Source organism: Chelonia mydas, chromosome 1, assembly GCF_015237465.2.
Source record: "Chelonia mydas isolate rCheMyd1 chromosome 1, rCheMyd1.pri.v2, whole genome shotgun sequence".
Taxonomy (NCBI): domain Eukaryota; kingdom Metazoa; phylum Chordata; order Testudines; family Cheloniidae; genus Chelonia; species Chelonia mydas.
In genome coordinates, this window is record NC_057849.1 from 128,285,172 (window position 1) to 128,302,196 (window position 17,025).

At 39.4% G+C, this 17,025-nt stretch overlaps 1 protein-coding gene across 2 annotated transcripts; it reads left to right on the forward strand.

Annotated features, from left to right (window-relative positions):
• Nucleotides 1-606: 606 nt before the first annotated feature.
• Nucleotides 607-15,797, forward strand: LOC119566405. Of its 2 annotated transcripts, none has more exons than XM_037899839.2 (4): nt 607-736; nt 6,328-6,675; nt 10,440-10,543; nt 11,422-15,797. In XM_037899839.2, the coding sequence occupies exons 1-4, from the start codon at nt 646-648 to the stop codon at nt 11,452-11,454; spliced, it is 576 nt and encodes a 191-aa protein (XP_037755767.1). In that variant the 5' UTR covers nt 607-645; the 3' UTR covers nt 11,455-15,797. The 2 variants fall into 2 exon arrangements, with proteins under 2 accessions (XP_037755767.1, XP_037755757.1); XM_037899829.2 differs by having other exon boundaries at nt 13,182-15,797.
• The last annotated feature ends 1,228 nt before the right edge of the window (nt 15,798-17,025 follow it).

A 17,025-nucleotide genomic window follows, 5' to 3' on the forward strand; every position in this document is an offset into this window, starting at 1 on the left:
TTCAACACCACTTTTTAATTGTTTAGTTGGACTAATATTGAACAGAACAAAGCACTTCTGTCATCAGAGGTCGACGATGTTGATTCTACAACAATCTCTCTGTCCATTGGCCCAGCCAGACTGAGACCAGTGGTTAAACTAAGTTATCCTGCACTGCATTGCAGTGGTAGTCCTACTTAGTGGTTGCTTTTAGTGCTGCTCTCAATTTATTTTCTTTTTGGATAAGGAGCCTCCAGAGCCTCACGTGTATTGTCCACGAAAATCTGCTCCCTCTCCTTAAGGATTCTGCCTTCATCTAGCACATAGTTATTGGATTGGGTAGGGGTGGGCAAACGGGGATGGCATACTGCAGTACCCATGTGAATCAGGAATAAAACTTTTCATATCCCTTTTGAATGATCAAACAAAGAAAAATTTTGAGGCGAAAGACCCCAGCCCTAATGGAATATGATTCAGAGCTGTACTGTGAACAGATAATCTGTTGCATTCATGAGAAAATACAGTAACACCATCAGCGGAAGGAAACTGGTTAGCATGAGTAAACCACAAAACCACCCTCCTGGAAACATAGTTAAAAACATGTTTAAGAGATCTTTTCTTTACTACTTCACAAATTGCTGACAACTGCAGCACCAAGTGTTTCAAATGAGGTTTTATGTCATCCACATTAGGAATCTGAAGAAAATGAAGCCACTTGTCATATTGATTATAATTTCTTATTTTATTCAACTCACAGGTAAGAATTTTTGTCTGGGGTCTTCATGCTGCAAACTGATTACTGCAGGAAGTGTTAACTTTTAAAGCAGGTAATAAAAACAACACAAAACTGTCAATTCTTGACTTTTAAATAAATATTTTTATTTAGTGTTATAGCTATCAAATAATTGCTTTTTATGGAGGAAAACAGAATAAATTAAACAAAAGCTTAAAAAGGCACAGATTAAAAAACTCAGAATTAATTTGATAAAACACATTAAAAATGAGTTGTTATTTGTGTACTGTACCTAATTTTATATTTTAGCTAATATTCTACTACATCCATGTTTATTTTGATTTATATTACTATAACCAATTTGTTAGAGGATCCATAATAACTAATAGGTGACTGATCCAAATGTAATAAAGCCTTCAAACAGCTGTTATATTTATCTTGTTAGTGTATGTTCAAAATGTTGTATAAGATTTCCAAACAGGAACTATCTATTTCACTTCACTAAGTGAACTAACCTGAAATGGGTTAGTGATGATTTTGGAATATCATTATCAATTGTATGTATTCACTTCTGAAGATAATTTATGCATTCTTTCAACAAGGGGGATAAATGGGGAGAGGCCACACATATCTATTCTTCTAGATTTGTATTTTCCATTTTAAATGTTTAACGCACGTTTTACTACATTAGACTTCACTAAAGAGAACCAAGTCTCTCTCAAGTACAGTGCAGCAGATGTTATCACTTTCACAGATATACGTTTCTTAATATAAATGGGTGTATTTAGGTAACAAATTCTGCAAATAAAACTGCCATATGCAAACATGTTATGCTTATAAGAAGCACATGGGATCTTTTTCAGGGGAAAAGGCAATACACCGCGTTTATTGAAGATACAACAATTAGCATATGCATTTAATCAATCACACACACACACACACTGTCCCACCAGTCGATGTTATAGTTACCAGTTCAAAGTCTGAATCAATCCAGTGGCCACCTAGGTTGATCATGGGTAGGTAGGAGCCGGGTTCTGTCGGTTGCGACACAGTGTTACGGGGAAGTTTTGGCATGACGAACCCAAAGTTTTATGCCAAGGAACCCTGTTTATATAGTGATTTTTTTTTATTGGGACCAATGAGTTTTGTACCGTCATGCTGTAATTAATTGTTGTTTCACAACTGCTTGTTTTTTCAATTTTTTTTAAATTTTTTATTTTGTTTTTTTTTATTTTTTTAGGGAGTTTTTTTATGCCAGTTTTGATTACAGCTATTTTGTTTTTATTGATAGGTGCCTGTTTTATTTTTAGAGTTGTTAATTTGCCCTTCTTTGGCATTTTAATAGGGGCATGTTGCAACCTTTGGGCGCCCTTCCATCTGTCTTTGGTTCCTTTCTAGAACATTTGGTTCAGTGATGGCTTTTATATTTATTTTTTATTTATACACAAAACAGAATTGATTTACACAGAGCATTTGAACAGGAATGCAATGCATGCAAATTGCAATGCAAGAGAAAACAATTGTTGCATTCTTTTACTTTTTCTAAAATATTAAACCTATAACAAAGTGGTGACCCTAAAAGGTCTGTTATTGCCTTGAGATTAGCTCAGATTCAGAATTATACAAAATACAAACATAAAATCCTATTAGTACATATCCCCCTTTTGACCCTTAAAGAACAATTCTTGAGTGGGTCATATTTTATACAACTATTTTATAGCAATATACTGAGAGGCCATTTGAGCTTGTGGTTGTAATTTAACAAACATTTTTTTTTTGTTCAACAGCACGTGCAATACATTTCTAGCAAGCAAACACAGGACAAGATTAACACACCTAGTAATGGGTGAAACGTAATAGACAATACACCCTCAGAAGTCGGGGACCAGCCTGTAAAAACGTTGTACCAGTGATAGGCTGTCAGGTGTTTTTTAGACCTCGCAAGTTTTAGCATCTCTCCATTTGCATGTAATATTTGAATGACATGCTTCCCTATATTCTTTTGTGTGTGTTGTAAAAACTGAGTCACCTTTGTTTCTGACAATAAGTGATTAGTTAGATCGTGCCAATCGAGGCAAAGGGTAACAGAAAAAGTAACCGGGCTGGCGGTTATAGTGCTCTGTGTTTCTTCTATTTTTTGGTAAATAGTACGTATGATTGCTAGTATATAATACACTGGCATTACTGTTACATGAATTCACTGCGGGTTGGCTGATACTTGCATTTTTTCCAAAATACTGTTTCACAGAATGTAACACATACACATTGTCCGTTGTACAAAACACGTCACATTTTTTAGTTTGTTCTATACAGATGTGCCCAATGAGGTATTTTTGCTACATGGTTTTGTGGGGACAGGTAGGGACAAGCATACCCATTTCCGAGGGCTCCATTTCTGAGGGCTCCCTCGGGTGTCCAGTAACATTTCTTTTTTTTTCCAGCCTATTGATCCGTAACCCAGGATAGCCAAAAGGATCCCATAGTCAATTTTGGGAGCAGGCTCATTTTTCATATTTTTGTTTTTACAGACTGTTGGTGAGCAATTTTAACAATAATTTTACCTAATAACAAAGCAGGCTTAACCATGCTGGAAACATATTGCATTCATTTATATTTGTAGGTATTGAACAAGTACCATTTTTGTTGTTTTAAAAGCTGCGTTAATACCCTAACATTCCCAGATATTACCCAAAACATTTTGTGTTTAAGTGATGCTAAACTAAGAATTTGCATTTCAGTACATTTTATGGCCAACGCAGTTTTATTTTTTAATTTTATTTGTTGTTTATACAGAAGCCAGGAGGTGGTGTTTAGCCACCACTACATATTTTATGTTGCTTTTAGGTTTCCCAGACTTATTTGTACCAAGTCCACACTAGTATTTGCCTGCTTGTGAATGAGACTATTTTGCAGTTGTGACAAGGAACTTAATTTATTTTTAATTACCGTCAGGTCTACAGTATTTATAATTCTTGCTCCAAAACCAATTTTTCGTAATATGATGTTTGCTATATGAGGATGTTTTCCTGTTAACAGACTGGCATTTTTTGACCTTCAACCTTTTGTAGCATTGTTTTTTGTAAATATAGTTAAAATGCTTATTAATTTTTTTTGCCTAATGCATAGGGTTTTTTTTTTTTGTAACACAATACACAACAATGCTAGCAACAAGACAAACAACACAAGATAAAACATAAAACACAAAAAACAATTTTTGTTGTAACAGTAGACATGGTATTCTGGGTTTCTTTTTAGCTGGTACCAGCTTTTCCTGAAGTTTTGAAAGACAAAAAAAACATTTTTCTACCCCTTTTGTAGTGGCAAGTTATTGCTTAAAATATTCCTCTCTTTTTCAAATATTCCTGCTGATTGCGGGCAAAACAGAGGAATTACCCCCATACTTTCCTGTGTTTTTGTTCTATAGGCAGGCCAGGTTTTAATGGCTTTTACCTTTTAAGGTTTATGGGGAAATTATTCCACTGTTTAGTTATTAAATTTATGAGGTGGTGTACCTCAGGGTTTTTTTTTTATACAGCAGACCAGGTTTGTAATGTTTCTTTTGCTGGGCTAAGCTTTAAGTTTAGTTATAGGTAATAGCTGAGAAGCATTATTACCATATGACCTTAGAGATTTTTTTTAAAAATTGTACACTTTACATTGTTGCAGGGGTACTTATTAACATTACATTTATTCCAAAATGTTTAATATTAACAATAACACTAGCATCAAATTTATTAAAGGTATTTTGTTATACCATGTATTGTATTTTTGGGGGTTTGGTGAATTAAAGGGTCGGAGTGTCATGCATATAAGCAGACCCCTTTTGTACCTGTCTTTAGATTTCAACACTGCATACACACAAAAAGTCTTGTTTTTTTTTTTTTTATTTTTAGGGTTAACCTGTTTTGTTTTTTTATTTTTATAATTTGAGCCTTTTCGTTTTAGGTAGTTTGTTTACTGACCAGATATGTTCTTTATTTGTAGCTTCTTTGTGCTGCCATTTATGAGCAGGGTGTTTTTTTTTTATTATTAGTTAGGTAATTTACATTAACACAGACACTTTCTGGCTTGCTTTTGGATCCAAAGCCATTACCAGCTTAAAGACTCTGTCTTAAAAGGGACACAATCAACTTTCACCAAAGTTCTGATTACTTTTTGCCTTGAACTTCTGCTTCTAAAACACACAGCCATCTGAAAAAAGAAAACCCAACCTATTGTGACTCCTTTTAGAGCCCTAATAGAATTTTAATTAAGTAGCATGTTTTGTTTGCATATTTTTTTCATCCCTTTTACAATTTTCACTGCACATGTCCTGGGAAAAATGCACATTATTTTAATAGTTTAACTTTTATAACATTATATTAGCCATAATAATTTTTACATAAAGTCAGGTTTCAGAGTAGCAGCCTTGTTAGTCTGTATCCGCAAAAAGAAAAGGAGTACTTGTGGCACCTTAGAGACTAACAAATTTATTTGAGCATCAAATTTGTTAGTCTCTAAGGTGCCACAAGCACTCCTTTTCTTTTTACATAAAGTGCAACTGGTTGGGGTTTTTTTGTTTTTGTTTTGTTTTTGTTTTTTTTGTGCTCACAGAGTTTTCATGTACCCTTATTAAAGTGACAGTCTGATTACACAGAGCCACCTTAAGGCTCAGTGTTTCTAATGTTGTTTCTTTGTGCACCTTACACCTGCTGTTGCTCCAGAGGGGCACTGCCTTTTTTTTTTAAAAAAAAATTATTACAGCTTTTATTTGCTATTTTGTTACCAAAAAACAAATCCAGAATTTTTTCCCATTCTCCTGGTTTTGACTGCCCTGCCGCAGCCACGACTTGGAAGACATTGAATGTTATAAAGCATTAAGGTACCTTAAAGGTTAAATGCTAAATAACAAATCCAAACAACACTAGTTACCTGTGTTTGGCAAACAGTGTCTGTCAGTTTTGCAACTTTGAATGAAAGATTCAAATGGATTTTAGTGGTATTATTTAAAAACAAAACAAAACAAAAACAATTTATTTTAAACCTACAAAACAGAGTTTTACAAACCGGGAGTGTTGATTTAGGTCCTTAAAACCTTACATATTTACACGCATTTTTTTAAAATATTTTTTACATTGCTTTAATTTTACACAGCTGTACATAGATTACATTTGAATACATTTGGGGGCAGTTAAGTTCCAATAGAAACCCCTTATGTTCTTTTAGCAAATTCGACTAAATTGTCCATAGTCAAATTATTTAAATCAGATTGTTTCTTTGCCTGGCTTATTTACAGACATTCCTTTAGAAAAGGGCCCATTTTTCCTTCAGAATGGCTGCAAAGAAACCAAGAATTCTTTTATAACACTTTTTATTTGAATGTTGTATGTGAAATACTGGCCCCATTAAAGCCAAAGGCAAAACTCCGATTGATTTCAATAGGGTTAGGATTTCACCCAGTATGCTCATGGCTGGACCTTTTCTGTAACTGTAGAAGTCTATCATACACATCTGTTGAGGTGGCCAAGATTCTACCCTCACTCACAGTTTTTAAAATAGTCTTAAAATGGTTTCTGTGTGTGCCCCTATAAATAGTATAACAACTCATATGCATCCACTTTATTTCCATCTTACAGTTACCAGTGGAGCAGAACTTTCAGTTGTACAATATCCCCAGGACATCAACATATCTCTTGATTCAACTGTTTTGATACTGTGTAAATTTGACTACCCAGATAAAAAAACAATGAAAACAGAGGTGTACTGGAGGAAAGGCCCTACCTGTAATCAGCCTGGGCTCCAGCCAAGCACCTCTCATGTGTCACAGCTACAAATTAAAACAGAAGAGTCCAAAAGAGTTTCAATCTTACGACTGGACAACATTCAGCTGAATGACAGTGGCATGTATTTCTGTGATGTAAGGCTAATTTCTCCACCAGCAATAAAGGAAAAATGCGGAAGTGGCAGCAGGCTGACAGTACATGGTAAGTTTCAGAGTAACAGCCGTGTTAGTCTGTATTCGCAAAAAGAAAAGGAGTACTTGTGGCACCTTAGAGACTAATCAATTTATTTGAGCATGAGCTTTCGGTGAGCTGTAGCTCACGAAAGCCCATGCTCAAATAAATTGGTTAGTCTCTAAGGTGCCACAAGTACATGGTAAGGAACTTTTGTGAGTTACAGTCAGAAATAGACTTGGGTGTATATAGAGATGAGCTAAATTACCCTCTAGTTATATTGCCTTCTCTCCCACAGTCCCAGAAAACTGCTGTTTTAATTCCACCTGATTCAAAATCAGGGTAGAAGACTGGCTAGAGTTGTATGTACAAGTGTGGCTTGGACAATGACAACAATACATTCCAAGATTTTACAACAGACTATTTGTGTATATATATATATTTGCCACTCTCCTGCCCTCACCAGTAGACTCATAGATTTTAAGGCCAAATCATGATAGTCATGTCTGACCTGCAAGTTGCAGGCCACAGAACCTCACCCAGCCACTCCTGTAGTCGACCCCTAACCTCTGGCTGAGTTACTGAAGCCCACAAATCATGATTTAAAGCATCCCCCGCAGCTCCCAGTGGCCACAATTCGCCATTCCCGGCCAATGGGAGCTGCAGGAAGCGGTGAGCCACAGGGACATGCTGGCCGCCACTTCCCGCAGCTCCCATTGGCCGGGAATGAGGACCGCAGCCACTGGGAGCTGCGGGTGGTGATGCCTGAGATGGTCAATGTCAGCAAAATGTCTTGCAGCCTGCAATCAGCTTACCCTGACGGGCCGCATGTGGCCCACGGGCCGCAGGTTGCCCACCACTGATTTAAAGACTTCAAGTTACAGAGACTCCACCATTTACTCTAGTTTAAACCTGCAAGTGACTCTTGTCCCATACACATTACATTTCTTACTCTTACTTTTATAGTAAATATATATCAGTGATAACCCTGTACAATTTGTGTGTGTGTTTCAAGAGGTTGACCCTGAAGAGTCAAGGGGGGTGAAAGTGTCTTTGCTTTAGATTGTAATAAAATTTTCAGTACTTTGTGATACTTGCCCAATTGACTTTCATGACCCTTCTAGGATCCATGATCCACCAACTGAGAAACAGTCTCTTAAACAACACGGATCCTTCACCCACCTGCATTCTCTAAGCAAATGTGACCGGCCAGTCGGTTAGCTGATGCAGGACAACTGCCAAATACTTGAGTCCTCACTATATTCAGCAGACTGTCCAATTGCATTTTGCTGAGGCTCCATCAGTTTTCAGTGGCTACTGAGATAAATTCTCTTGGCTAGTAGAGCACCAGTACCTTATGATTTCTGTTTTAGAAAAGACATTGCCTGAAATGAAATGAAGTAGCTGTTGCCATGGAAGTGGGTTTTTTTCTTTGATTGCAATGTGACATCAAACTGCTAAGAAGTTTTCAGAGATCTTACCGTTAATTGGATGGATTCTCCATCACTGACCATTTTTAAACTGAGATTGGAAAAGTTATAAAAGCTATGCCTTAGGAATTATTTTGGGGAATTTCATGGTCTGGGGGTGGCCAAACCATAGCTCGCAAGCTGCACATGCCTCTTTTACAGCTAAAGAGCGGCTCACAGAGCCTCCCACTCCCCCTCCTCATTCTCTGTCTACCAGACTGAGGTGGGAGGGTGGAGCTGGGGGCTTCTGCCTTGCTGTGGGGTGGTAGGACTATGGGTTTCTGCTCCGCAGGGAGGGGGAATCTCAAGACTTCAGCCCTGTGGGGCACACCTACTGGAGTTTGGGGCTTCAGCAGGAGCGGGATTGAAGCCCTGAACCCAGACAGGCACCTCCTGTGACGCTGAAGCCCTGAGACCCCCTCCTCCCTGCAGGGCTGAAGCTCCGGACCCCGCCAGGTGCCTCCCATGGGGCTGAAGCTCCTAGCCACACCGCCCTCTGCAGGGTTGAAGCCCAGAGCCTTAGAAGGCACTCCCTAGCTATTGAACATCTGAAGATTGACATAGGGAAGGAGGAGGATCCTGGGAACTACAGGCCAGTAAGCCTCACCTCAGTCCCTGGAAAAATCATGGAGCAGGTCCTCAAGGAATCAATTCTGAAGCACTTAGAGGAGAGGAAAGTGATCAGGAACAGTCAGCATGGATTCACCACGAGCAAGTCATGCCTGACTAATCTAATTGCCTTCTATGACGAGATAACTGGCTCTGTGGATGAAGGGAAAGCAGTGGATGTGTTGTTCCTTGACTTTAGCAAAGCTTTTGACACGGTCTCCCACAGTATTCTTGCCAGCAAGTTAAAGAAGTATGGACTGGATGAATGGACTATAAGGTGGATAGAAAGTTGGCTAGATTGTCGGGCTCAATGGGTAGTGATCAATGGCTCCATGTCTAGTTGGCAGCCCGTATCAAGTGGAGTGCCCCAAGGGTCGGTCCTCGGGCTGGTTTTGTTCAATATCTTCATAAATGATCTGGAGGATGGTGTGGATTGCACCCTCAGCAAGTTTGCAGATGACACTAAACTGGGAGGAGTGGTAGATACGCTGGAGGGTAGGGATAGGATACAGAGGGATCTAGACAAATTAGAGGATTGGACCAAAAGAAATCTCGTGAGGTTCAACAAGGACAAGTGCAGAGTCCTGCACTTAGGACGGAAGAATCCCATGCACTGCTACAGACTAGGGACCGAATGGCTCAGCAGCAGTTCTGCAGAAAAGGACCTAGGGGTTACAGTGGACGAGAAGCTGGATATGAGTCAACAGTGTGCCCTTGTTGCCAAGAAGGCCAATGGCATTTTGGGATGTATACGTAGGGGCATTGCCAGCAGATCGAGGGATGTGATCGTTCCCCTCTATTCGACATTGGTGAGGCCTCATCTGGAGTACTGTGTCCAGTTTTGGGCCCCACACTATAAGAAGGATGTGGAAAAATTGGAAAGAGTCCAGCGGAGGGCAACAAAAATGATTAGGGGACTGGAACACATGACTTATGAGGAGAGGCTGAGGGAAATGGGATTGTTTAGTCTACCGAAGAGAAGAATGAGGGGGGATTTGATAGCTGCTTTCAACTACCTGAAAGGTGGTTCCAAAGAGGATGGATATAGACTGTTTTCAATGTCAACAGATGACAGAAGAAGGAGTAATGGTCTCAAGTTGCAGTGGGGGAGGTTTAGGTTGGATATTAGGAAAAACTTTTTCACTAGGAGGGTGGTGAAACACTGGAATGCGTTCCCTAGGGAGGTGGTGGAATCTCCTTCCTTAGAAGTTTTTAAGGTCAGGCTTGACAAAGTCCTGGCTGGGATGATTTAGTTGGCAATTGGTCCTGCTTTGAGCAGGCGGTTGGACTAGATGACCTCCTGAGGTCCCTTCCAACCCTGATATTCTATGCTTCTATGATTTGAAGCTCGGAGGGTCAGTAAGTTTGGCCACTCCAGCCTGTGTTATACAGGCAGTCAGACTAGATGATCACAGTGTTCCCTTCTGGCCTTGGAATCTATGAATTCACTGGAAATTTAGGATTCCATCCATTTTATAATCAGGTTATCATGATGTTAAGAAAACTTACACCTTTCAAGTTGAACTGTTCATAACTCTCTCCATAAGAGGCTCAAACCCTTAGCCTGAAAAATTAGTGAAAAAAATGTGATAAATATGAATAGGAAGCCAACCATGACCAAGCCCTATCTAATCCATCACATAAAAAGCTCATCTGAAAAGTGAACAAACACCTTTTTGGTTTTTAGATACTTAAATGTTCCTTTCTTTATTTCAGAGTCCAAAAGCAATGGCAATATCAGGCATGATAAAATGTGGTGGGTGTGGTTCTTTCTTCTTGGATATAGCATCTGTTCCTCCATTATCATCATAGCTTTCTCTGTAAGTAACCATTCAAAAATAAGTATTACAAAACTAAGTATGATCCTGGGGTATTTCTGATGAAAAAGAGATGGTGAGTATGTGGCAAATCTGTATAAAGGCACTCCTTAATATCCAGCAGGTGAAGGGCTACAAGTAGAACCCAGATGCCTTGCCCATTTCATGTGTGATTTGTAGGAGAGACCAAGGCATGTCTTTAAAAGAAACGGGGTGCTGTCACCCACCACCTGCCCTGTTACCTTCGATGCCTTTCGGCTGTGCAGCTTTGGCTCAGAGTCCTGACACCAGTAGCATCACTACAGCATAAAAGTCTCACCCTGAGCTTCCACCAACCCAGTTACTCCTTGTAAGGTGACCCCAACAGCCATTTTGGTCCTGAGTCTCCCCAAAACCTTCTCCTCTGCAGTGTCCATTCTCTCTTACTGAGGTAACACCAAGTTCACTGCTCTCAAAGAGCCAGGACACACAACAGCTTGTTAGCTTGGCTGGGGTGATACGCTTCAACTTAATACACCATACTAAGATGGCAAAAGTAAGAATAAGTTTATTAACAAAGAACATAGATTTAAGTGATTTCAAGCAAGACTGAAAAAGATATGACAGGGTTACAAACAAAACTAACACATTCTAAAGTGTCTAAAAGTTAATTCTAGCAAAATGTAGCTTTGCCTAACATAATCTCTTACTCACACCAAGAGTTCAGCATTCTCCAGCTTGCTTATCCATCTTTCCTAGCTACAAAATTCTGGATGCCCTGCTCCCTATCAGCAAGGAAGAAGCTACTGCTGGGTGGGCTTGGTCCTGCCCTTTGGTCCTTGGAGAGCTCTACACAGCGAGACATGAAACTATTCATTTTAATCTTGCTTTTCTCTTCCCAGCTCACTCGGTCTGCAGTCACAGGACCTCTCTAAACAATACATTTAACAGAATGCTGGTCCTTAAAGGTGCAGAATGTGGAGCAGGGCTGTATTGGACCTATGCCCGCCCTGAAAGGGCCCAGACAACCAGTGACATTTCTTGACTGTACAGCATTTTTCTTTTCAAGGCCAGTTAAGGATATACGAGTAGACGTTCAAGGACTAAACTTTACAGCAAAAGCTTGAAAGAGTACCTCTTACTTCCCAAACAACTCCCTTGTCCCAAACACCCTTGTGAAAAGAAGACTTGTGCAGTGTAACAATTTTGAAGGTCAACAAATTCAAGCAAGGACAGGATTGTATTCCTAACAGCACCTTATTTCAATGTGACTAGTTTGGAATGGGAGGATGTGTCCGGTCGCTTCCCAGTTTATGGCTGCCTCTGCTGCTTAGCCAAAGATCTTAGCCTAAGAACAGGGCCTCAGACTGTCACAGTAAGAGAAGGCCCTTACACCGGCAGACAGGGATTTTGATTCTTTTTTTTATACCTCTAGAACTAGCCAAGTGATAAGAATACACCTATATTCTTAGAGTATAGGCCTTTACAGACAGGCCTGAATATCTATATCCTAACACCAACTTCCAGGGTGCATCATATCACTGTGCCATTCAGCTTTTATTATTGTTGCACCTTTCTGATTTCATGGCTTTTTTCCTGTGCTGATTGGCCAGCTATAGATGACGTGTGGTTGGGTTTTTTGTTGTTTGTTTTGAGTTTTTGGCTCAGGGGACAGGGCAAGGAAGGGGCCCCGTAAAAGTTTTCTGCCCTGGCCAATGGAACCGCTAGGCCCGCTCATGCGGCTGGTGATCTGAGTCAACCTTTTTCCACAGCATAAAATTCACTGTCACAATTAGCAACCTTTACTAGCAGTCCCAGCAGAGGCCTAGAAATGAATTTTCATGGAGACATGAATCACTCCGGATCAAGGCTGAGGCATATTGGTGGGATGGTGTGGGAAAACCTACAGGATGCCTTTGCATCTTTCTGTGCATAAAAGCCTGTGGTTTCAATCCAGCATCTTTCATAAGCCCTAAATCAGCCCCCTCCCAAATACAGTTTTTTAAAGTTCCTAAGAAAACCCCCAAACCCTTACCTTTTTTAAAATGATAGTACAGAAATACGTTTTCAAATAGTAACTGGGGGGAGAAAAGTATTTAATAAGATCACAAACACAATCCAGAATATTAATTCAGTCACTTCTTAGTTGTACAATATAAGCAAACACTTTTCCTGTTGCCTGGAAATGCTTTGCATTTAGGATTGGTACTATATGGTTGTGTTAATGTAATGTATTTCATTGCAAAATTTTAATGCAGGAGCAGTTTTTAGTAATACGTCCTGTTTTTCTTTCTGCACAAGTTTTTAGATAGAAAGTACCCCCAAAAGTCCCCAAATTCCATCCACTCACTCCCCTTGTGGTGTCAGAAAATTATATAAAAATTAGCCACTGTATGGTAGCCAGTATATCACTCTAAAGTCATCATGATAATCTTAATATCCTGCCAGTTTTTAAAGGTTAAAAGGATAAAGGATTGCATAAAGGAACTGAATATCTTTTATTACACTTGCAATGTTCTCAGGCACATCGCAAGTAGCGCGGAATCCAAACACAACTCTTGGGGAGCCATTCTTGTTAAGTCAGGCTGATGGTCTCTAAGGCAATGGCATATCTGATGACAATGTGTTATTTATTGCTTAATGATGTGGGTTTTTTTAACAGATTCTTCAGTGTTGTAAAAAGCATAAGAACAACTCAGGAAATACAGAGGGCATCTGTACTTTGCCAAGTGAATGGATTTATGATAAACCGTCCAGGGCTGTTAATAATGAATTTAATCAAGAATATGAAGATATGAGACTAATGAGGACTTTTACTCACAGTGGAAGTAAGATATGAAAAAGGTGGATGCATTCATAATTGAATTACATTAGTATATGTAGCAAGTACTTTTCTACCCCCACAAAAAACTTGTTTAATTTAGAGTTAGTTTTGCTGAAGTGAATTTCATATCAAAACAATCACTAAAAATCAAAGAAACCACCAGTTAAGGCAACATGAACATCAAAGCCCATCTCACTGTATATGTCTTACCACCCAAAGGAACTCAGAATCCTCTGACAGATCTAATTCTTCTTAATCACAAGAACAAAGGTACAGCATGAACTTTCACCTTCAGTTAGATTAAGATGCATTCCCCATGAGCACAAGTGTAGTGGCAAAATCTGCAATGTGTTATTTCTCCATTAAAAAGTAGGATGTCAGATTTAGAATTGTGAGTTGGAGTGTGCTTGGGAGGAAATCCCATACCTATCACCAGCCTACTATTTTGCCCCTACTATATTTCCCTCTTTCGTGCCCCCTTTCACCTCTTAACTCCTTTCAATCTCTCCCACCCTCAGATATCCAGCCATTTCCCTCACTCTGATCACCTTGGATATATACACCTCCCAATAAAATGAAACAACAAAATGTAGCTTGTGAGGGAAGGAAAAAAACAACACCTACTTTAAAATTACTGGAAACATACTGATGTGCACATAACATACCTGAGTGAATGCATGAGCTAAGTCCTGTAACCCTTGTCCTGTCTTCCCTGATCCTCCTTACTCACTCACGTGTCAGGTCCAAAATTAGCTTGTAAGCTCTTCTGGGCAGGCACAATATCATTTATATTTTCTAAGGTACCGAGCATACTTGTAGAGCCTGTATAAATAATTTAGTGAGGCTGCTTAGAAATAGTTTACTTTAATTTGCATAGTGATTAACTACTACTTGAGGTAGTCCTATAACGGAATGGATAATGGCTGTATATAAATGACATGGGAAAAATTAATACTTCTGGACAAAATCTACTCAAATTGCCCTGAAAGAAAGGGCATTTTTTTTTGCATAAGTTGATATTGTTTTGACTCCGTATTGATGAGCAGATATCACACCAAGGAAAGTAACCGTTTTGGGTCAAAGGAGGAGATTACTATAACTGAATGGCAGAAGCTACCACAGACATTCTCTCTAGAGCAGCAGTTCTCAAACTGTGCGTTGGGACCCAAAGTGGGTCACGACCCCATTTTAATGGGGTCGCCAGGGCCAGCCTTAGACTTGCTGGGATCCAGGGCTGAAGCTGAAGCCCAAGCTCCACCCTCACCCAGGGCAGAAGGGGGTCGTGGAGCAATGAAGTTTGAGAACCCATGCTCTAAGAGTGTCTTCTGCTTAGCAGGTTTCAGAATGGTAGCCGTGTTAGTCTGTATCAGCAAAAAAAACGAGTAGTACTTGTGGTACCTTAGAGACTAACAAATTTATTTGGGCATAAGCTTTCATGGGCTAAAACCCACTTCATTGGGTGCATGCAGTGGAAAATACAGTCGGAAGATATATATACACAGAGAACATGAAAAAATAGGTGTTGCCATACCAACTGTAATGAGACCAGTTAATTAAGGTGGGCTATTATCAGCAGGAGAAAAAAAAAACTTTTGTAGTGATAATCAGGTGGATGGTCCATTTCAAACAGTTGACAAGAAGGTGTGAGTAACAATAGGGGAAAAATAACATGGGGAAATAGTTTTTACTTTGTGTAATGACCCATCCACTCCCAGTCTTTATTCAAGCCTAATTTAATGGCGTCCAGTTTGAGAATTAATTCCAATTCTGCAGTTTCTCGTTGGAGTCTGTTTTTGAAGTTTTTTGTTGGAGAATTGTAACTTTTAGGTCTGAAATTGAGTGACCAGGGAGGTTGAAGTGTTCTCTGACTGGTTTTTGCATGTTATAATTCTTGATGTCTGATTTGTGTCCATTTATTCTTTTGCCGTACAGATTGTCCGGTTACTCATACCTTCTTGTCAACTGTTTGAAATGGGCTATCCTGATTATCACTACAAAAGGTTTTTTTTCTCCTGCTGATAATAGCCCACCTTAATTGGTCTCGTTACAGTTGGTATGGCAACACTCATTTTTTCATGTTCTCTGTGTATATATATCTTCCTTGGATGTATGCAATGGAAAATACAGTCGGAAGTGGGTTTTAGCCCACAAAAGCTTATGCCCAAATAAATTTGTTCATCTCTGAAGTGCCACAAGTACTCCTTGTTTTTTTTCTGCTTAGCAGACTCTCAAAGTGCTGTGTTCTAAGACTGGGGTAAAAGACTAAACAAATCCCCACCATGCAATAAATCATGGTGATTTTGCAATATTTTGTAACACTAAATTTAATGCCAGTCTAGTGAGGCTTTCTGCAGTACTTGTCTAGGCATTTAGGTGTTTATCTTTTATTTAATTGTGCTCGCTCTCTCTCTATTTGTAAGCTTGCCAATAAAAACCACTTTGGTTTAAGCCAAACTAAATTGAGAACCTGACTATTATTTGGGAAAGTTGCTGTCTGATATACTCAGAGGAAAATGAACATTGACTTTGGGGAAAAAGAGAGAAAAATGAAAGAAACTTTGCCTAAGCATTGGGTCATGCGGATGGAGAAGACTTATCTTCTCCAAAGTGGTGGTAGGCAAGTCACATACAATCATATTTTCAAATTTGTGTGCCTAACGTTAGTCAGTTGGTCCTAAAATCATTCCTAAACATTTTCTTTTAATAGATATGTACTGAAATACATGTGTTAGCGCATCTGCAAATAAGGTTCTTAGATTTCCAACAGACACTAATTGCACCCATAATTGTGTTTGCAAAAAAGGGAGCCTAGTTATAGAAAATGGGTTTTCCCAGAGAGACTAGATTCTTTAGCTGTGTACTCCTGTACCACATAAAGTTCCCAGTTTTCTTCCAGAACTATTCCTAATCCTTTGAATACATTTTATTCTCTAGTAGCTTTATGAGCTCTGGGCCCTTTATCCCCAAATCCAGCTGACTGACTACAGCTTGAGGGCATTAGTCATAGTGGAAAGTCATTTCCCAGGTTTCCCTTATCTTCACTAATTCACAGAGGCTGATTTTCTACTTCTCAGAACCTTTTCCACGAACCTAGACACATTTGATAGGTCGTTAAGGCTGCTAAATGAAGTTGGCCCTTAAAAAAAAGCTTTGAGGAGCCCTACAGTGACTTCACACACTACGGCAGACAGAAATGATTTATTATGCCACAACTTAGGAAGGCTTACCTTGTCAGGAACGAAGACCAAGACTCTTCAGTGATTTAGTGCCTGACAATAGGCCGAGAGACATTAGATCTGTCTGATCCGCCTACACAGTTAGCTCCTGTCTTCCCACAGGTAGTGCAGAGTTCAGCATGTCATTTGCATCTTCCACACTCCTAATCAGATACTGCTTGCTGAAATCTTCTGAGTGAATTTCACCCTTGTGCAGACAGCACACAGATCTCAAAATAGTCCTCTGCACAGAGGTGAATTTCACCCTTGGAGAGAGGCAGAAAAACTGTCAACAGGATATTTCATGGAAGAAGAGACCAGCAGATGGTGCCAAATATCCCTGTTGTGGATTGATAGTTGCTGCTCTCCGATGGAGGATATACAAAAATTGAACTACTTGTTCCGGAGGGGTGTATATTCTCTCCTTAGTTATGGAGGAATCTCAACAAATAACTTACATTTTATGA